Here is an 18,293-nt window from a genome sequence, read left to right on the forward strand (position 1 = left end):
CCTCTGAGCTGGAGGAGCTGGATGTGGAGGGATAGACGTACAGAAGTGACCTTTAAGGGACTGGCACTGAGTGTGCCCTGGCTTTGCCCAGCTCAGGGGGCTGCTGCCAGGCATTCAGAGCTGTGGCAGGGACAAACAGCAGGCCCCTGGGCAGTGTGAGGAGAAACAAGTGCTCCCCAAGGAGCTGCTGGGCTTGCACAGGGCTTGTTTGCTCCATCCAGGTGGATGCTTGCAAAAAACTTTCATTTTAACCACTCTGATTTCCTCACTGGCAGAAGCAAAAAAGGCAGCAATGGCAATAAACCCTCAGCCTTATTTTCCAAGTGCCTTTTTGAACAAGGGTTAATCAACAGTAAAATTAAGAGGCCCCTGGAGGGAGCTACCAGCAGCCCACGCTGACTCACAGCCCCAAATTTACTGCAGCCAGAACTTCATTTGCATTTCCTCCCGCATGCAGAGAGGAGCAGGAACAGAAGAGGTTTGTAGGGAAAAGGGGTGGAGAGCAGGAGGAAGGCGATGGTTTGGTTATAAAGAGCATGGGAGGAAGGAGAGGCAGCAGTGCAGCGCTCGGCGCAGGGATGGGCGGCAGCGGGGCTGAGTCACTGCATTCTTGCATCGCGCTCCTGGCCATTGCCGCAGGTAGGCACCGCTCCTGGCATCTGGTACGGGACAGGGCTCGGAACAGCTTACCCCTTTTCCAGGGGGGCTAAAGCTGCTGTTTATCCGCGGGCTGCCCCGCCTGGGCAAAGCTTTTCAATCCGGAGATCCCAGCGCCCGCTTCAGCCGCCAGCAAAATATTTGTGTTGGCTTCCCAGGGCTGGCCTGGAGTTTTGTGCTCGTTCCACACTGGGTGGGAAGAGAATCCAAACTTTTTTTTTGTGGTCACAGTAGTAAATCATCTCGGGTTGGATGCAGTTTCCTCCCCTTCCCTTTTCCAGCCCTTCTCCCTGCAGCTCTGTTTTCCGTGCTCGCTCCCTCTCACTTGGTCCTTCCCTGAGTTCCATCTTCCCGCAATTTTTTGGGCTGGTTTTGCATCAGCACGAGTCTGGAGGGATCAGCTGCAGGATGTGTGCGTGTGTGTGTCTGTCTGCCTTTTCCATAACTGGAATCCTGGATTTTTATCTTTAGGTGGCAACTTTCAGGCTCTTCCATGCATTCCCAGGATGGTTTGGGTTGGAAGGGACCTCAAAGATGATCCAGTTCCATCCCCTGCCATGCGCAGGGACACCTTCCTCTATCTCAGGTTGCTCCAAGCCCTGTCCAACCTGATCTTGATGGGATGGGGCGTCCACAACCTCTCTGGTCAACCTCAAATGATTCATTTCAAGCTTTTCCAAACCAGGCACCTGGAAAGAAGCGAGACCTGGGGCACAAACCAAGTCACACTCAGCTCCCCAGGCTTTTCCATTTGCAAATCTCACACTGTTATTTTCCCTCTGCCCACCCTGATCCTCTCAAGTTTTTGGGCTGGGTTTACAAGCTCTCTGTGCTTCTCCCCTCTGTGTCCCACAGGGTCTCTCCTGCTGGCCATACACTTCTACAGCTCACCCCGAGCTCTGATCCCCAGCACAGCTCTGGGGGTCCTGCTGCTGCTCCTGTCACCTCTCCTGACCTATGCAGGTAAGAGCTGGGGCTGCCCAGGCCCAAAACTCCCTCCCACATCCAGATGTGCTTTGCCAGCAGGGTACAAACCTGGCTGCACCACTCATCCCTTCTCCCAGGGGTGTGTGTGCTGTCCAGAGAAGCTGTCCCTGCATCCCTGGAAGTGTCCAAGGACAGGCTGGACAGAGCTTGGAGCAGCCTGGGACAGTGGAAAATGTCCCCGCCATGGCAAGAGTGGGATGGGATGAGCTTTGAGGTCTCTCTCCCAACCCATACCATGGCTTGGTGTTAGCACAGCAAATTTTTCCTCTATAGGCAAGAAGAGAAATCAATGTTCATTCTAAACAAATCCTCTACCAGGTTCTTGGGGTTTTAACACACTGAACACGGCATTTCTCTTCCTCAGCTTTCTGAGAGTGTTTGAGCATCCATGGATTGAAATGTCCATGGGTAAATGCTGAGACAGTGCCTGTACTCATCTGCCTAGAACAAAACCCACACTTTCTAGAATGAATGTTGAACTATTTATTCTTTGCAACTCATAGCAATGAGAACATGAAATCACAGAATTGTTCGGGTTGGAAAAAACCTTAAAGGTTGTCAAGTCCAACCACTAGCCAGCACTGCCACCATGGTCACCCTGTCCTCAAATGCCACTTGCATGTGTTTTTTTGGCACTTACAGGTATGGGCACTCCTCCACTGCCCTGGGCAGCTGTGCCAGGCCTAGACAACCCTTTCCACGAGCAATTTTTCCTGATATTCAATCTAAACCTCCCCCAGCACAAATTGAAGCCATTTCCTCTCACCCTGTCTCTTGTTCCTGGGGAGAAGAGCCCCACCTCTCACTACAACCTCATTCCAGGTAGTTGTAGAGTATGACATGCCCTGCTGAGCCTTCTTCTCTCCAGGATAAATCCATCATCAGGCAGGGCCCGTGCTGGTCCCTGCTCCATAGCGACCCTGCCTCCCCCACCCCACTGTCTGAAATCACATCCCTGTGAGAAACATGTTTTACTGTCTTGGTAAAATTTAAAAGGTTTAATAAAAAGATAATAGGAGATAAACATAAAGCAAAGGGTTAAAATGGCTGGATCTTGGTAAGTTGCTAGAAGCACATGGCTGCTTTGGGATCACCTTTTTAAATGTTTTACAATACATTAACTTGTTGCATATGTATAGTTTTTAATTTTTTTTTATAGTTTTAAATTTTTTTGGGGAACTGTTTAGTATGATTACTCTTTGGGTTCGCTTTTTTAGAGCTTGCGTGTTTCTTGGCTTGTGGTTTTAATTTTTTTTTATTACTTTTTAAATTGGTTGGTGGTCCTGGCCTTTTGTAGCTGATGAGTGTTGATAATTGTTTTGTCAGCTGTAGGTCTCCATTACACGTTTACGGGCTGTTATCTCAACTAAGCGGGTAGTTTCAGCATATTACTTTTAAAAAACTTCTATCTAACTTTTGCTATTAGAAGAAAAGAAAAAAGCCTATATTCATAAAGAAAAGCTATTTTAACATTATACACATAGCATTTATCCCAATATTTGCAAAAAGCCAACAATATGTCATGCATTTATAGCATCCCCATCTCCCTTTGTCCCCAGGCATCCGGAGAAGCGCCAGGAATGGCTCCCTGCTGGTGGCCCTGTGCCTGATCCTGTCAGCTCTGTGGAGTGGCTATGGCGTGATCCTGGTGCTGGCCGGGCAGGGCGTGCTGCCCGCGCCGGGGGACGCCCGCGACGCCCTGCTGCCAGGCCTGGCCACCTCCACGCTGGCCCTGCTGCTGCTAGCCCTGGTGGGCTTCCTCTCTGGAGAGCCCTTCCTGGCCCTGCTGGCTACTGCCATGGCCCTGGCCACTAGCCATGAGATTGCCCTGCACTACAGCTCCTCGCTTGGCCCCTCGGCCGTGGCTTGCGGCCACCTCCTTGTCTGCTTGCTCGGGGGCTACTTTGCTCTGGGGAGGATCCTTTACTTCCTGACCAAAGGGAGAGTTGCCCTCCCTGGCACGGATCTGGCTGAGAAGAAGGCCCGAGAGCAGGGCTGGGCTAGCTCTGACAACCCCTTTGTAGCCCCTGGGCTGCTCCTGAACGTGCTGTGGGCCAGTGTTTTCTGCTGCAGGCTCCTGGGGGTCACCCACAGGCTCTTCCTGGGCCACGTGCCCTGGCTGTGGGTGGCTGGCACCTTCCAGGTTGGCATCTGTGTGCTGTCCTACCGTGCCATGGACATGCTCATGGCCACAGCCTTCGGCTTCACTGCCATCCTCAGCTTTGCTGGGGGCTACAGCCTCCTGCACCCCACCTGGCAGCCAGAGGAGCCAGCTCTCCCCACCCCACTCCTGGTGGTCTTCTCCATCCTTTTTGCTCTCCTGGCTCTCTTTCTCTCCCTCCAGAGCCCCGTGGATGGCCTGTACTTGCTGGTTTTTGTCACCTACTGCATTGCCTTGGCTTGCAGCCCCAGGGGCTTTTTCGCAGCTGGCCCCCAAGGCGTGGCCGTGGCCATTTTTGTGGCCTCGGCCTCAGTGGCTCTCATTCACCTGTACAACGTGAGGGCCAGGGCCAAGATCCCTACAGGGCAGGGGGCTGTGAGGGCCCTCCTGGCTCGCAGCAGCTTCCTGAGGCTCCGCGAGGGGCCTGGCCTTCACGCTCCCTACCTGGGCTACTCCAAATACGCCGACGCAGAAATCCTCGCCTACGCCTGCAGTGTCCTGGCTTCTTTTGCCCTCACAGCCACAGGAGACCCCCAGGCTCCTCTTGCCACCGTGGTCATTCCATGGGTGGTGGTGGCTGGTGGCATCCTGAAGCTCCTCGGTGGCTCGGTGGCTTTTGCCCGGGGTAAAACCCTGGAGAGCAGCGCCTTCATCCTCTACGCTGTCATGTGGATCATCTGGGGCCTGGCAAGGTTTGCTGGCCTCCAGGGCACCTCCAGGAGCTTCCACGCCGCTGTGGGCATCGTTGCCTTCGTGCTCTTTAACAGCTTCGTCATCTTCTGCTCACTCTTCCTCAACACAGCCTGGTTCTTCTACTCCCTCACCTTCATGCTGGTGGCTGGCAGCTTCCTGCTGGACTCCATCGGTGCTCTTCCTGCTGGATATGACATGGCTGCCAGCCTCATCTTTGGGCTGGTGAGCTTCTACTGCTTCCTGGCTGCCCTGGCCAGCAGCACCTTGCAGGGTGTGTGCTTGCCCATGGGGAAGCCCATGGTGCAGCTCAGTGGTGTCGGGGCAGGAGCCACCAAGTGCCTTCACCTGCCCGCCAGGAAAGCGTCCTCAGTCAAGAGAATTGCAGGTAAGGGGGAAAAACAGGGTGGAATGTGGGGAGGGAGGGGAAATTTTGGGAGGTTTTGTAGCAGAACGCTGTGAAAAGGGCATTATCTCAATCAGCGAATCACAGGGTGGGGAAGAGCCTTAAAGCCCATCTTGATCCATGGGGACACCTTCTTCCAGACTAGGCTGGATGGTCTGGGTGATGTGGAAACCTGGGTGATGTGATGTTTTGGTAAAGATTCATTTTGAAGCCATCAGAGTTGAGGAAAGAGTTTTGGTCTCCACTTCGCCAAAAAAAAAAATAGACGTGGCCAGGCTGGAGAGGATCCAGAGAAAGGCCACAAAGATGATCCAAGGCCTGGGAAAGGCTGAGAGAGCTGAGCTTGTTCAGCCTTGGGGAACTGAGATTTAGGGGAGATCTTCTCACCATGTTTGGTAGTTGAGGGGGGACTACAAAGGAGAAGGAAACTCCCTTTTGATGAGGAATCATGGAAAGGACCAGGGACAATCTGTACAGGTTATTTCTGGGGAGAATATCAGAATTCCTGGGTCAAGTTACAGGAGTTACAAGCTGAGTGGAGCAGTGAATTCCCTGCTGAGTCTCCTGTACCATTTCCCTGTGTCCTCATCCTGTCTGAGAATCCTCAAAAAAATCCTCCAAGCTGGGGCTGCCCCCCAAAGCTCTGCACAGAGAGAGCAGAGCCAATGTTTGGTCTTTGCCCTCTCCACTCAGGCTCAGAACTCCCCTGAAAACCAGAAATGAGAGAAGAGGAGAGGAGAGGAGAGGAGAGGAGAGGAGAGGAGAGGAGAGGAGAGGAGAGGAGAGGAGAGGAGAGGAGAGGAGAGGAGAGGAGAGGAGAGGAGAGGAGAGGAGAGGAGAGGAGAGGAGAGGAGAGGAGAGGAGAGGAGAGGAGAGGAGAGGAGAGGAGAGGAGAGGAGAGGAGAGGAGAGGAGAGGAGAGGAGAGGAGAGGAGAGGAGAGGAGAGGAGAGGAGAGGAGAGGAGAGGAGCCCTCTGTCACCTCCCTGTGTCCATGCCAACAGATATCCTGAGGAATGGTGGCACCTGTGGCATCCCCACCGACACCGTGTACGTGCTGGTGGCCGCCTGCAGCCGGCCTGACGCCGTGGAGAAAGCTCACAGGTGAGTCCTGGTACCTGGGCTGAGCTCAGGAACCTTCCAGAGCTGCTGCTGAGAGTGACAGCAGCTCAGCCTCGGTGGGAAAAGCGAGGTGGGGAGAAGATCCAGGTGAGGAAAGGTGGGAATTGAGCTGGAGTTGTGTCCTGGGGCACTAGAAGCTGATGGAGCTGGGTAACCTGGACACCACCAGAAACCCAAACCGGTTGCAAACAAGGCAGGGTGTTGTTGTTTTTATTTGGAAGTTGTAAGAACTTGTTCTTTTTTGTTGTCACAACAAAACCCCTCTGGTGACAACAGACTCTCCATATAACTCCTCATAAGGAGTGTGCAGGGAGTTTAATCAGGGTTTTTTGTGTATGTTGTGTTCTGAGGGATTTTGGGTTGATGATTTACTGTAATTATTTGTGTTGTAATTTGCTTGGGTTTTTTTTCTTTGGAGTTTCTTGGTAGGGGTAGAGGTTTTTATTTCCATTTATTTTGAAATGACACTGATTTATCTTTTTTCATATCTTGGGTAATGATTTGGTGTTTTCATATTTTCTGTAGATTTTGGGTAATTACTTTTTTATAGGTTTAAATTTTTTACACCTGAAACATGGTGGGTTTTGCTGCTATTATTTCTGTGGAATTTGGTTGAGGAGTTATATGGAGAGTTGTAAGGAGCCCCTCATATTGGTGGGGTTTCCTCAGTATTTGGACCTTTACCCATCAGTACAGGAGGAATTAAAGCCTTGAATTGAAAACAGACATTCCTAACTGGGAGCAGCCATTAATGTCCTGCTTTTACTCCAGACTGGGGCAGAGCCTGCACACCTCCCCTTAGCACTAGACCTCACAAACAGTTCCCTTTCTTTGAAATTAAACTCTTGTCTTAGTTCCAGCCTCATCTTTTCCTCCCCCTTTTCCAGGTCCAAGCGCCAGGCTCAGGATCGCCCCATGTCCCTCTGGATCTCCAGCCTAAAGCAGCTGGAACCTGCCAGGCATTTGTTCACTCCCCTGCTCTGGGACTTCATGGAGGCTGCCTGGCCATCTCCCATCAGCTTGGTCATTCCCAGAGGTGAGGAAACTCTGCAGAGGTGAGGAAACTGTGGAGAGATTTGGGTCTGGAATTCCCAAAAACTGTGAGCCCCTGCCACCCTGCATGTTCCACAGGGATATTCCTGCCACAGTCACTGTGCTTGGGCTGGTGCAGATCTCTGAGTGTGCCTCTGCTTGGTGCAGGTGAGTGGCTGGATTTCCTGGGGATGAAGGACTCTGCCAAATACGTTGGGACCCCTCAGAGCGTGGCCATCCGCATCCCCGACTGCTCTGTGACCACACACCTCATCGACCTGGTGAGTCCCAGTACCCCATCCTGGAGACCTGAGCCCCCCTTTGGGAGGGGCTGGGGACTGCAGGCAGCTGGGAGGGTTCTTATGGCAGCAAAGAGGGGAAGAGGAGCAACCAGCAGGTCAGGAAATGAGGAGAATGTCCTTGACAGACAGAGTTTCATTTCCAGCATAGAGTACCGTTGGAAGCACAGACTTGTGTGAGGCCAGAATGACTTCAGAAGGTGCAGAAATGGCCACAGGAACCTTCAGGTGGTCACCACAGGTGATACCCTGAGTGTTGTAGGTCTAGGCAAGTGCTGATGCTGGAAAGCAAGACCTCATTTCATGGCTATCATCACCAAACCCAAATTCGCCAGTGCTGTTCCCCCAAACGCAGTTTGGTGGGGTTGTAATTGCCTGCAGAGAAGGTTCCTCCCCTGGGTGAGCCACACTGAGTCTTCTCAGGGTCACAGATGAAGTTCAGAGCTCGAGCCAGCTGTGTGATCTCAAAAGTTGTGCTCAGAGCTTTGATTGCTGTGTTTGTGTCTTCAGGTTGGCCCCATTGTTGTCACATCAGCCAACCCCACGGGAGAGGCTGACACAACCCACCACAACCAGGTGTACGCCAAGCTGGGAGACAAGGTAACCAACAGTGTGGGCTTGGAAAAATGGGGAAAATGCAACCCCCTTGTTTCCAGGAGGAAAATCAATACATGGTATCAGGAATCTGGGAAAGCCTCTAATTAAAAAAATCCCGTGGATGCTCCTCATGTTGGTGTCAAGGAAGATTTTAAAACACCAATCTTGGTGTGAAACCAAGCTGTACACAGTGTAGTTATGGCTTGGCAACGTGAGTCATTGATTTTCCAACATGAGATGATGGCAGCAACCAAAACTTCCTTCTTGCCTACAAGCAATCAAATCCTGGATGTGCCAGGGCTGCAGCTGGCACCAGGCTGTGAGAGCTCAGGGATTCCCACCTAAGCCTGGTTTAAAACTCCAAAAGCTCCAAAACATTCTTGGCTTTTAAAGCTCTCACGGAAGTGCCATGGTCGTGGCCTTTCAGTGGTTCTGGTTGGGTTTTAGGAAAGGTTCTCCCCTCACCCAGAGGGTGCTGGGCACTGCCCAGGCTCCCCAGGGAATGGGCACAGCCCCACAGAGCTCCAGGAGTGCTTGGAAGGGTGGGATTGGTGGGGTGCAGGGCCAGGGGTTGGATTGATGGTGCCTGTGGATCCTTCCAGCTCTGGATAATTCCATGATTTTGAGATTTCACTGCTGAGTTCTGAGGGTTTTACATTTTGTGTCGTCACAGCACAGCTTTAAACAAGAGGTGGCACAAACCTTCCACCTCTAACTCCTCAAAAATCAAAACTTCACCTTTGCTTTGTGGAAAAAGGAAACCTGTCTGTGCTGTGCTGCTGACCTGCACCCTGCTGAGCTCTCCCTGTCCTTGCTTTGGGGTTCATTCTCTCCAAATCCAGCACTGGTGTCTCTACAGCGGGGCAGGAAGGAGCAGCACTGCCTTTGATGAGAATGATTTACTGCTGAGAGGGAAAACTCCCCCATTTTGAGGGGAATTTGGTGTGGAAATCTGCTGTTTGCAGGTGGATGCAGTTCTTTGTGGTGGGCCTTCTCCAGAGAACATTGCCTCCACCGTGGTGGACTGCACCAAGATCGACACCGGGAACATCGGGTTCTTCCGTGTCGGCATCATCCCCAAGTCCCAGGTGAGACTCAGCTGGGTTTCAGTTCCATTCCCTCTCTCCACTGAATGAGTTTCAGCCTGGCCCTTCCTGATTCAGTAAGGACGCAAAGGATCTGTGATAGCATAAGGAGTTATCCCAGGCTGGGGTGAGGGACATGAGCAGAGCCTACATTTCTGTTCTGAGCACCTCCAGTGCTGGGGAATGGGCAATTCCCCAAAAATGGGGCTGATTCCTCCATGGAATCCAAGACCATGGACCTCCATGGATCTCCATGTTCACCCATCCCAGAGACCTCTGAGCACAGAAATTATTTGTGCCATCCCAAAACCAAGCCAGAAAAAAGAAAGAGAAGATCCTGTGGGAGGTCTGCCCATGGGGCACCTTTAAAGATCACTTCCAACCCATTTTTTAATGATTATTTCAAAAGCTGGAGAAGAAATGAGTGCTCTCCATCAATTCCTGACCCACTCCCAGCTGTGTTTGCTCATTCCAGGTGCTGCAGATCCTGGAGCAGGTGCAGAAGAAACACCTGGTAGTGCCCAGCAGAGCCACCGGCTCCACAACAGGCTGGGAAGAGCTCCAGGCTCGTGGCCACACCATGCACAACGGGGTGGGCAGAGCTGCCCTGGGGGAGCCGGGGCTGGACCCCGACTCCGAGCACCACACCCGCTTGTGATCCCACAGCTCCACGCTCGTCTGCTGGAAAATGTGGGAAATGTGGGGAAAAACAACGGCATTTCGGCCAAATTGGGGAATGGGAGAGGCTGCCCAGCTGCAGGGGTGACTCATCTATCTTCCCATGGACACTGCTCACACATCCCTGCAAACCACAGGAAAATTTTCCCTTAGGGACACTGCCGGCTCTCCCTGGAGATCAGTCATGACCAAAGGGTGGTCCTGGAGTCCCAGAGCTGCAGCCCTGCCACTGGGAGGGAATGCCTTGGATTTGGGGAATCCCAAATTCCCCAGGTTTGGAGCAGAAGCGATGCAGAATTGTGGTGGGGGAGAAACACTGCGTGAAACTTGAATTACACAGAATTATTTAGGTGGGGAAAGACCTTTCCAACCCTTGAGCCCCCAGCACTGCCAAGGCTGTGTCCCCGTGTCCCCAAGTGCCACACCACATGGGGAAGAAGGAGGGGAGATGAGTCCAGGTGCTTTTCTGGTGGATCCAGTGGGCTTGGCAAAGCCTGGGGGTGTCCCCTGCTGAGTTTTCCTCACAATTACCCATGTTTGATCCCACCTAGGAGGTGTTTCCTCTGTTTTCTTCCTCAACACTCCAAAGAAACGCCAGACCTGAGGTGTGAGGTGCCACTCCTGCATTTCACAATCAGTGCCAGGCTGCAATTCCCATTTGGATGACCCCATTATATCCTTTTATATCCTCCAAGGTGCTGGAGCTTTAGGGAAGGCCTCCCTTCCCACGTTAGGAATTTCAGGAGCCCAATCCCCACATGTTTGAGGATGCCAGGAGCTGTTCTCTCAGCCCAACCCTTCCCATCTCATGGCACATTTCCTTCAGAGTGCAAATCCCATGGGATCAGGGGAAGGAATTCCAGCTGTTCCAGGCAGTCATTTGTCTTCTCCAGGGGCACAGCTTCTCTGCAAACTCTGAAATTTCCCCTGAAACACAGGGAAGGAGCTGGAATGTGCTCACCCATGACTTTACTGGCATCACTGGGACGTGGTGGGAAGGCTCCTGCAGTGGAGCAATGGGAGGATCTGGACTTTTTAGGAAGGACAGGCAGTGTGGAGTGGTGGCTGCTGGCCAAGAGGAATTGGGAAGGACCCAAAAAATCTCTCAAACCCTCATGAGGAGTTTTCCTTGGTCAACACTGCAGTTATGGTTCCTTCCAGCTCCAAAAACTGCTGATCTTCTTCTTACCTGACTCAGGTGCAAGGTGCTGATCAAACTCCAGCTGAAACCAATCCGTTACTCATTGATTTCACCTGAAGTTGTGTTGGAATTTAAGGATAAAAGTGGTGCAGGCAGAGGAACTCTGCCAAAATGGGGTTTCCTCAATCATCCTCACAGAGCTGGCTCTCTCTCCCCCCACCTCTCTCTTCCTGCAGAGACAATTCCAGAGAATTCAGTGTGTTTAACAATTCTGCTGGTCTACTTCCTCTATCTCTTTGGAGCTCATTGAAACTGGTTTTTAGGATGCAATAAAATATTTTCAATAAACAGATCTCACTTGGGGCTGTGCAATTGTGACGAAACCTTGTGGGGCTTTGGGTTCTAGATGTTGGGGCTCCTGGCTGAACAGGATCCGAGCAGGATCTCAGGAGGGAGTCAAATTGTGACACTTCCAGGGTGGGGAAGAGGAGGGAGAAAACTCCTCATGGCAGCTCAGAAACCAGAGCTGAATTTCACCCCTTAATCACTAAAAAAACCCCACAACCCATAAACACTAAAATCTGAGGGAATGTGGTAAGAATTGGGAATTTGGAGAGGTGCTGGGACATTACAAAGAATTTTGGTGAAAGAAAACTGCCCTGGCTTAAATATACCAGAGGAACTGCTGCCCTGTGCTCTAAATAATGATTTTTTACTAATTAAAAGTGACTCAAAAAGTGTGTTCTTCACTTGATGCTTCATCTTTATCCATTTTTCCCCTTTGTCTCCATATTTTTTGGTTTTTATTTGCAGCAAATGTTGGTTTCAGTCTCAGGACACTGGGAGAAGCCTTTCTCACTCTGCTGCAGTGAGACAAGGAGAAGTTTCATTTCAGGCTCGATTTTACCCCACCCACAGCTCTCCTGTGTACTAGCAAAACAAAAAGGAGCAGGAAAAAGGAGATTTAAATGGGATCTTTCGCTTAAATCAAGGCAAAAAAATATATTTCTGCTATTTCCACAGTTTCCCAGCATTTAGAGGGAAGCAAAACATTTTGGAAGAGAGCTGGAGAAAGGACAAAAGTTGCTGTTTTAAGTGGCAAATGCAAAACACTTCAGTCAGAAAGGGCTGAGATAAAGATTTGATTATTTGGGTTCATGTGCTGAAAAATCACAGATCAAATCTATCTGGGGCTATCAACGAGAGCATTTTCATCACTAAAACTGAAGGGTATGGTCAGGAAAGGCTGTCCTCAAAGGGAAGGAACCTCTCCATCCCCATGTTCTGGATAAGAGGGACAGGAGGGGATGTGAGGACCTCAAACGTCACCCCAGAAGGAGGAAAACCAGAGGAGATTCCTCTGAAACCAATGTGGGTTTGTATTGTCCATGTCTGGGAGATCTTCAGGCCTGAAAGGTCACCCTGGGAGACAAAACAAGCTCATGAATGGGGCTCTTTGTGCCCCAGCCAGCTCTGCAATCCCACTGGGGTTGGAAACAGCCCGGGAAGAAGGGCTGTCCCACCTTCCCTCTGCCCTTTGTGCAGTCTAGACACCCGTGTCAATGGAAAAAAGCTTTAAAAAGGGATGTGAGGAAGTGTTTTGCAGTGGCAGGAAAAAGCCAGCTCACCCTTGGAGAGCAGAGCTGTGGGGACAGGAACTGAGTCAGTGCCACGGGCACTAGGGTGGGCAGAGTTCTGCCGAGGGAAGGGCGGCTACCAGCCACGGCTGGGGGGCAACCAGCCCAGCAGGGCCCTGGGACACGGGCAGGAGTGTCACCTCCAACCTGTAGGAGCACCAGGGAGCTCTGGGGCTGTGGGAATGGGGGCTCCTGGAGATCTTTTTCTGTTGGAGCCCTCAGGGGAGTTTGGAGCTTTCTGTGCTTTCTCCTCCAGAGAACACTGATTTTGACTTGGAAAAAGCTCCCAAAATTGAGTGGTGGAGTTAAAATCACTGGTGTGCAGTTTGAATAGAAGTGTGTAATAAATATCACATGGTGAAGGGTTTGGAATTTAGAGTTTTAAAATATAGTAATAGTTATGGGACAAAATGGAGGTTCTGGGGCCTTGTGTCTTCTTCCTTCTTGTTCCTCCTTCTTCTTCTTAGTTTTCAGTAATATTGTTTTGTTAAATAAAAAGTTCTGCACTGCAGGTCACGGGTGTTTATTCATTGAGTCAAAAGTGTAAATAATATAGGTGTTAGTTTTTAATTGAACAGTTAAAAGACCTTGTATGGGGAAGATCCACCAATATTTTCTTGCTTTTAGCTTGTTAGCTAGAAGTACTGTAAAACTCACTGTACTATAGATAATAATTAATAAACAGCCAAGTCCAAACACAAAACATTGTCTCTCATACATTCAATCCGAAGTCTAACTAAAAAAACCCCAACAAACCAAAAAAATGCAAGAAATCCAAAACCAAAACCAAAACTGAAACCAGCACCTAATAAAAAAAACCCAAAAAACCCCACCCAAAACATAACAAAAAAACAATCAAACAAAAAAACCAACCAACAACCAAACAAAAAATTTAAAAAAACCCAACTCCCCCACTAATATTTTCCAACCTTATCGATTCTACAGTTTTATGACTCCTCTCTTGGGTTCTTTCTCCTAAAGAGTCAAAGTCTGCCTGTGGTTTGGGATGAGATATGGGGTGGAAATAAATAAAGGATAAAGTCCTGCTTGGTTGGGTTGCCTTCAGCCCAAACCCAGCCCTGTGACCAGCTAGGGCTGAGGCACAGCTCCTGCAGGGCCCACAGTGGGTTGGGGTCATGCTCACCCCGTTCCATTCTTCACTTTCCTAGCAGCAGCCTGGGGCTATTCCTGCAAAATCACTGGTAATCAGCTCCACCAGCAGAGGAACAGCATCACCCAAAACCTTGCCAGGTTTTCAGCTGCTCCACAAACCTGCTGGGATTTAACCCCTGAGAGGTGCTGAGCTGTGGTGCCCAGCTGGTCCAGAGCCATCCTGCAGCCCCCACATCCCTGCCAGAGGTGACACTGAATTAGAGGTGGCTGGGTGACAGCAACTGGGCCCTGAACCAAAACACAAGACAACTCTTAAATCCCAGAATCCCACATCTTTGGGGTTGGAAAGGAGCTCAAAGCTCATCCAGTCCCACCTTCCACTGTCCCAGGCTGCTCCAAGCCCCCTCCAGCCTGACCTGGGACACCTTCTCTTTTGCTGTTTGTGATTCCTGGTGCTCCTGGAGCTCTGGAACAGCAGCAGAGAATTTATCACCCTAGGGAATGGATGGATTATGTACAAAATCTTGGAGGAAAAAGCAGCTTGCTGGAAATCGAGTTTCTTGGGACGTTACAACAGTTAATGGGGTTAATTAAATCCAGTTGTGACTCCATCATGTTTTTCCTTTCTGATCTGAGGATTTCCATCCCCTCTTTCTGCAGGGCACTGCCAGCTGGGGCTGAGGGAGGAGAGGGTGTGTGGGACTGCATCCTTGGGCAGACTCTGGTGGGTTTATGGGGTCACTGGATTTCCCTGCTCCATTCCATGGCTGCTGTCACCTCCCAGTGCCAGAGAATCCCAGGGAAACCAGAGCAGTCAGGGCAGGGGGTGTGTGGGGCTGGATGGGGAGGTCTGCCCTGAACATCCAGTTCAGCAGCTCCAATAAACACCTGGAGTGAAAATCACGTGTTAAAGGGTCAACATTGTTGGTTTTTGTGAGAACCTTCCATTCCTTCCTGGAAAACACACCGAGATCTCACTCGTGTTGTTATCTCATTTGAGATAGCAAAACCCAGGAATTCCAGCAAATTCTTCTGCTCTGGCCACGAGATGGATGTCAGGGTTGGAACAGAGAGAGGTTCACCTGTCCCAGCAGCTGTCACAGAGTCACTGAGGTCTCCCCAAGGCTCTGAGGAACCTCATGCTCTCACAGCCTGCTGCAGAAGATCCTTTGACCATCTCTGTGCCTTGGCTCCGTGCAGTTCTCGTGGCCCCATCCCAAATTTAGAAGCATTCCTGGCATTCCTTGCTCACCCAGAGATTCTCTAGGTGAGCACCTCTGTTCTCACACCCCATTTTTAGGTGACCCACCCAGCAGGAAGTAACGTGGGCCTTTTGTGAGGTGTTTTTGTGCCATGGGGAGTTTCAGTAAATACCCAGCCCCAAATTCCTTCCCTGACACAGCACCAGTTGCTGGAAGTGCTACAATCCCTTCCCCCTTTGACCTCGCGTATACCACAACCGGTTTCCACCCCACAGTCTGATCATTCCCACTGCTGTGGGTTCCAGCATGACCCTGTGCACTCAAAATCTCCCTGAAGGACCAGGCTGAGCCCTGGTTTCCCTTCAGGAGTCCTTTAGAACCTGGATGGGTATCAGTCACACTCACCTTATCTCCTGAAAATTCCCAAAAGTCCCCAAACCACCTGAGGCATCCTGCACCTGCAGCTTTCCCTGCTGTCCCACACTGGGTTATCAGATCCTACATGACCCAAGGGGTACCACAGACCTCTTTCCCCCTCCTTCCCAACCCTACCATCACTCCAGGCCCTCCTTCCCTTGCAAAACCACCCCAGTCGTAATTGGCAGCGCGGGATTCTCTTGAGGGAATTGGAAATGGCAAAAAAAGGGAGGGATGAGGAAGGGATAATGAAGGAGCAGACATGGAAGCTTGCTGTTGTTTTGGGAGTGAAGAAGAAACCAACATGGTTGAACTGATGATTTTATCCCTGTGAGCCCATGATTCCATGGATTCCATGGATTCCATGATTCCATGAGTCCATGACTCCAGGATTGCATTATTCCATTATTCCATCATTCCATCATTCCAGGATTCCATGGATTCCGTGATTCCATGAGTCCATGATTCCACAATTCCATGAGTCCATGATTCCACAATTCCACGATTCCATGATTCCATGATTCCATGACTCCATGACTCCAGGATTCCATGATTCATTATTCCATTATTCTATTATTCCATTGTTTCACAATTCCATGATTCCATGATTCCACAATTCCATGATTGCATGATTCCATGATTCCATGACTGCTGGGACATGGGATGCAGGCTCCTTGGCCACAGCAACAGCTGAGCTGGACTTTCCACAGACATTTAATGGAGATTCTGCTCTCCATCTCACTTCCGAGGTCTCGCCCTCAAAAACCTGGGATGTGAGTTCAGGGAAGGTGGAGGCCTCGTCCAGGTCTCTCCATTTCTAAACTTTAATATGAAATAGCAGCTTTGCTAAACTTTAATATGGAACAGCATCTCGGGGGGGTTCATAGCTGAGCACTGGAGCTGTCCATACCCATGAGACTGGAATGAGAAGGGCTTTAAACCTCCCAACCCAAACCAGCCAGGAGTTCTGGGATTTCTGAAATGGTTTTGCACAGCAGCAGGTGGATTTGAAGTTGCCTTCTCTGTGGTGCTGCAGATTTTGGAGCTTTCTGGACGTGCTTTGCCCAGAACAGTTCCTCCTGCCCATTGCAGAAGCGAGTCCCAGCAGATCCCTGGTGGGAGTTGGTAGTGTAGGTGTTTTCACCTTTGTTGTTTTTGATTCCTACTCTGCACAAAATTATGTTTAAATTGATAAAATGCAAATTCACAGAGCCGTGATCTAACTGCCACCAGGGAGATTCATTTTCCCACCTGTTAAAATTAACTGACAAATGGAATTCTTTGATCCATCAGTAAAAAACCCTGAGAAGAAGGAAGGAGACAGGTATGGGCAGGGCAGAACCAAAACCAGAGCCTTGATGTGGGAAGGGCAGCACCAACTCCTGGCCTAGGGAGGACTTCCTTATTTTTAGACTAAATAATGACTTGGTAAAAGCTGCCAGCAGAGAGTCCAGGCAGGAGGATGAGCTGGTTCTCTGTGCTGAGGCAGAGCTGGAAATTCAGTTTTCATGGGAGCCCTGGGGTGCCCAAAAATGCTGTCACCTCCTAGGCCCTGGTCCCTTGGTCCCAGAACAGGCCTGGCCATGGAGGGCTGGCTGTCACCCCTCAATATTCCCTTCCCAACCTCCTGGAGCACAGCTGGAATGTCCTGCACCCCCACTGGCACTGGGGCAGTTTAATTCCTTGGCAATGTGAATGCTCAGTTTTGTAGCAGCATTTCCCACCGGGGTTTCTTTCAATAAAAGAATTAATAAAATAATGTCCTGTCACCTAAAGCCTCCTGCCCCTCTCCCTATCCCTAAAAATTATTTCACTGGAGCTCAGCTCCTTTTGGAGCAAACACCAAGGTGAGAAGAGGGCTGGAAATGAATAAAACCATCCACAGGAGACACTTAGGAGCAAACGTGACCAGGTTTGCATCCTTCACCCCTAACTCTGGCTGGCAGTGCTGCTTCCTTTGGGAAATGAGCCTTTCCCTTTGGGATGAGCCTTCTTCAGCGTGCAGCAGGGTGGAAAACACAACAAGAGGGGTTAAAAGCCAGCACCAGTTCTGCTGAAAGGCTCCTGTGTTTAGGGAGCCTGACTACAGGAACTGAAGGCTCCTGTTGTTGATCCAAGGGAGGTGTTTGTTTCCCTCTCACCTTGCAGAGGCTCTGGAGAGCTGGGGAATTTCCTTTGGAGGAATTGTGGCAATGTGACATTGGGGACCTTGCTCCAGCTCCCAACTTTCTCGTGCTGGGTTCATGTGTCAGAGACCCAGCACGGTGGTGCTCACTCGCCTGGGGGATGGGTCTGAGCTGTTTTCCAGCTGGGTTTGTCCTGGGAACTGCTCAGACCCCACTAAAGAATTCCATCATTTGTTTGGCTAAAGTGGCAGAACCAACAACACAAAACCCCAGAATTATTTGGGTTAAAAGGGAATTTAAAGATCTCCTGCCATGGGCAGGAACACCTTCACTATCCCAAGTTTTTCCAAGCCCTGTCCAACCTGGGGCTTCCAGAGATGAATTTAAAGGAAATTTAAAGATCTGCTACGGGCAGGGACACCTTCCACTATCCCAGTGTCCAACCCGACCTTGGGCACTTCCAGAGATGGAGCTTCATCCCTACCATCAAAAAACCTTTTAGTTAAAATGCTGTGAATTACATTTCACTACAACATCAATTCCTTATCTGAGATTTATCATGGCCTCTCAACCAGCAAATCTTGTCCCACAACCCCCAGGGATGCTGGTCAGAAATTCCCAGCTGTGTGAGCAAGGCACAAATAACCCGGTGCAGTGGAAGGTGTCCCACGGCAGGGATTGGGAAAAGGATGATCTTTAAGGTCCCTCCTGACCCAAACCATTCTGGGGTTCCCTGATTCCCCAAAACATTTTTTTAAAGGAAATATCAACAAGTAAGTAAGCAAGTAAGTAAGTAAGTAAGTAAGCAAGTAAGTAAGTAAGTAAATAAATAAATAAATAAATAAATAAATAAATTCTTTTCTGTTTAGCAGCAACACTGAAAAAAAAAATCAAATTTATTTCCTTCTTTGCAGCAAAGAGAGGTGAGAGCTTGTTCCTGGCACA

The 18,293-nt window shown here is 50.2% G+C and overlaps 1 protein-coding gene across 1 annotated transcript; it reads left to right on the forward strand.

Moving 5' to 3' along the window:
• Window positions 1-418: 418 nt before the first annotated feature.
• Window positions 419-12,846, forward strand: LOC117003127. The gene is made up of 9 exons (XM_033072800.1): window positions 419-639; window positions 1,513-1,620; window positions 3,204-4,883; window positions 5,904-6,003; window positions 6,909-7,057; window positions 7,222-7,334; window positions 7,863-7,952; window positions 8,915-9,037; window positions 9,510-12,846. The coding sequence occupies exons 1-9, from the start codon at window positions 537-539 to the stop codon at window positions 9,690-9,692; spliced, it is 2,649 nt and encodes an 882-aa protein (XP_032928691.1). The 5' UTR covers window positions 419-536; the 3' UTR covers window positions 9,693-12,846.
• The last annotated feature ends 5,447 nt before the right edge of the window (window positions 12,847-18,293 follow it).

The sequence above is a fragment of the Catharus ustulatus genome, chromosome 14 (genome assembly GCF_009819885.2).
Source record: "Catharus ustulatus isolate bCatUst1 chromosome 14, bCatUst1.pri.v2, whole genome shotgun sequence".
NCBI classification, from domain to species: domain Eukaryota; kingdom Metazoa; phylum Chordata; class Aves; order Passeriformes; family Turdidae; genus Catharus; species Catharus ustulatus.

Coding starts and splice junctions, on each gene's coding strand:
- LOC117003127 (XM_033072800.1), top strand. CDS start 537: ATGGGAGGAAGGAGAGGCAGCAGTGCAGCGCTCGGCGCAGGGATGGGC. Junction 640..1,512: donor GCTCCTGGCCATTGCCGCAG/GTAGGCACCGCT, acceptor TGTGTCCCACAG/GGTCTCTCCTGCTGGCCATA. Junction 4,884..5,903: donor CTCAGTCAAGAGAATTGCAG/GTAAGGGGGAAA, acceptor CCATGCCAACAG/ATATCCTGAGGAATGGTGGC.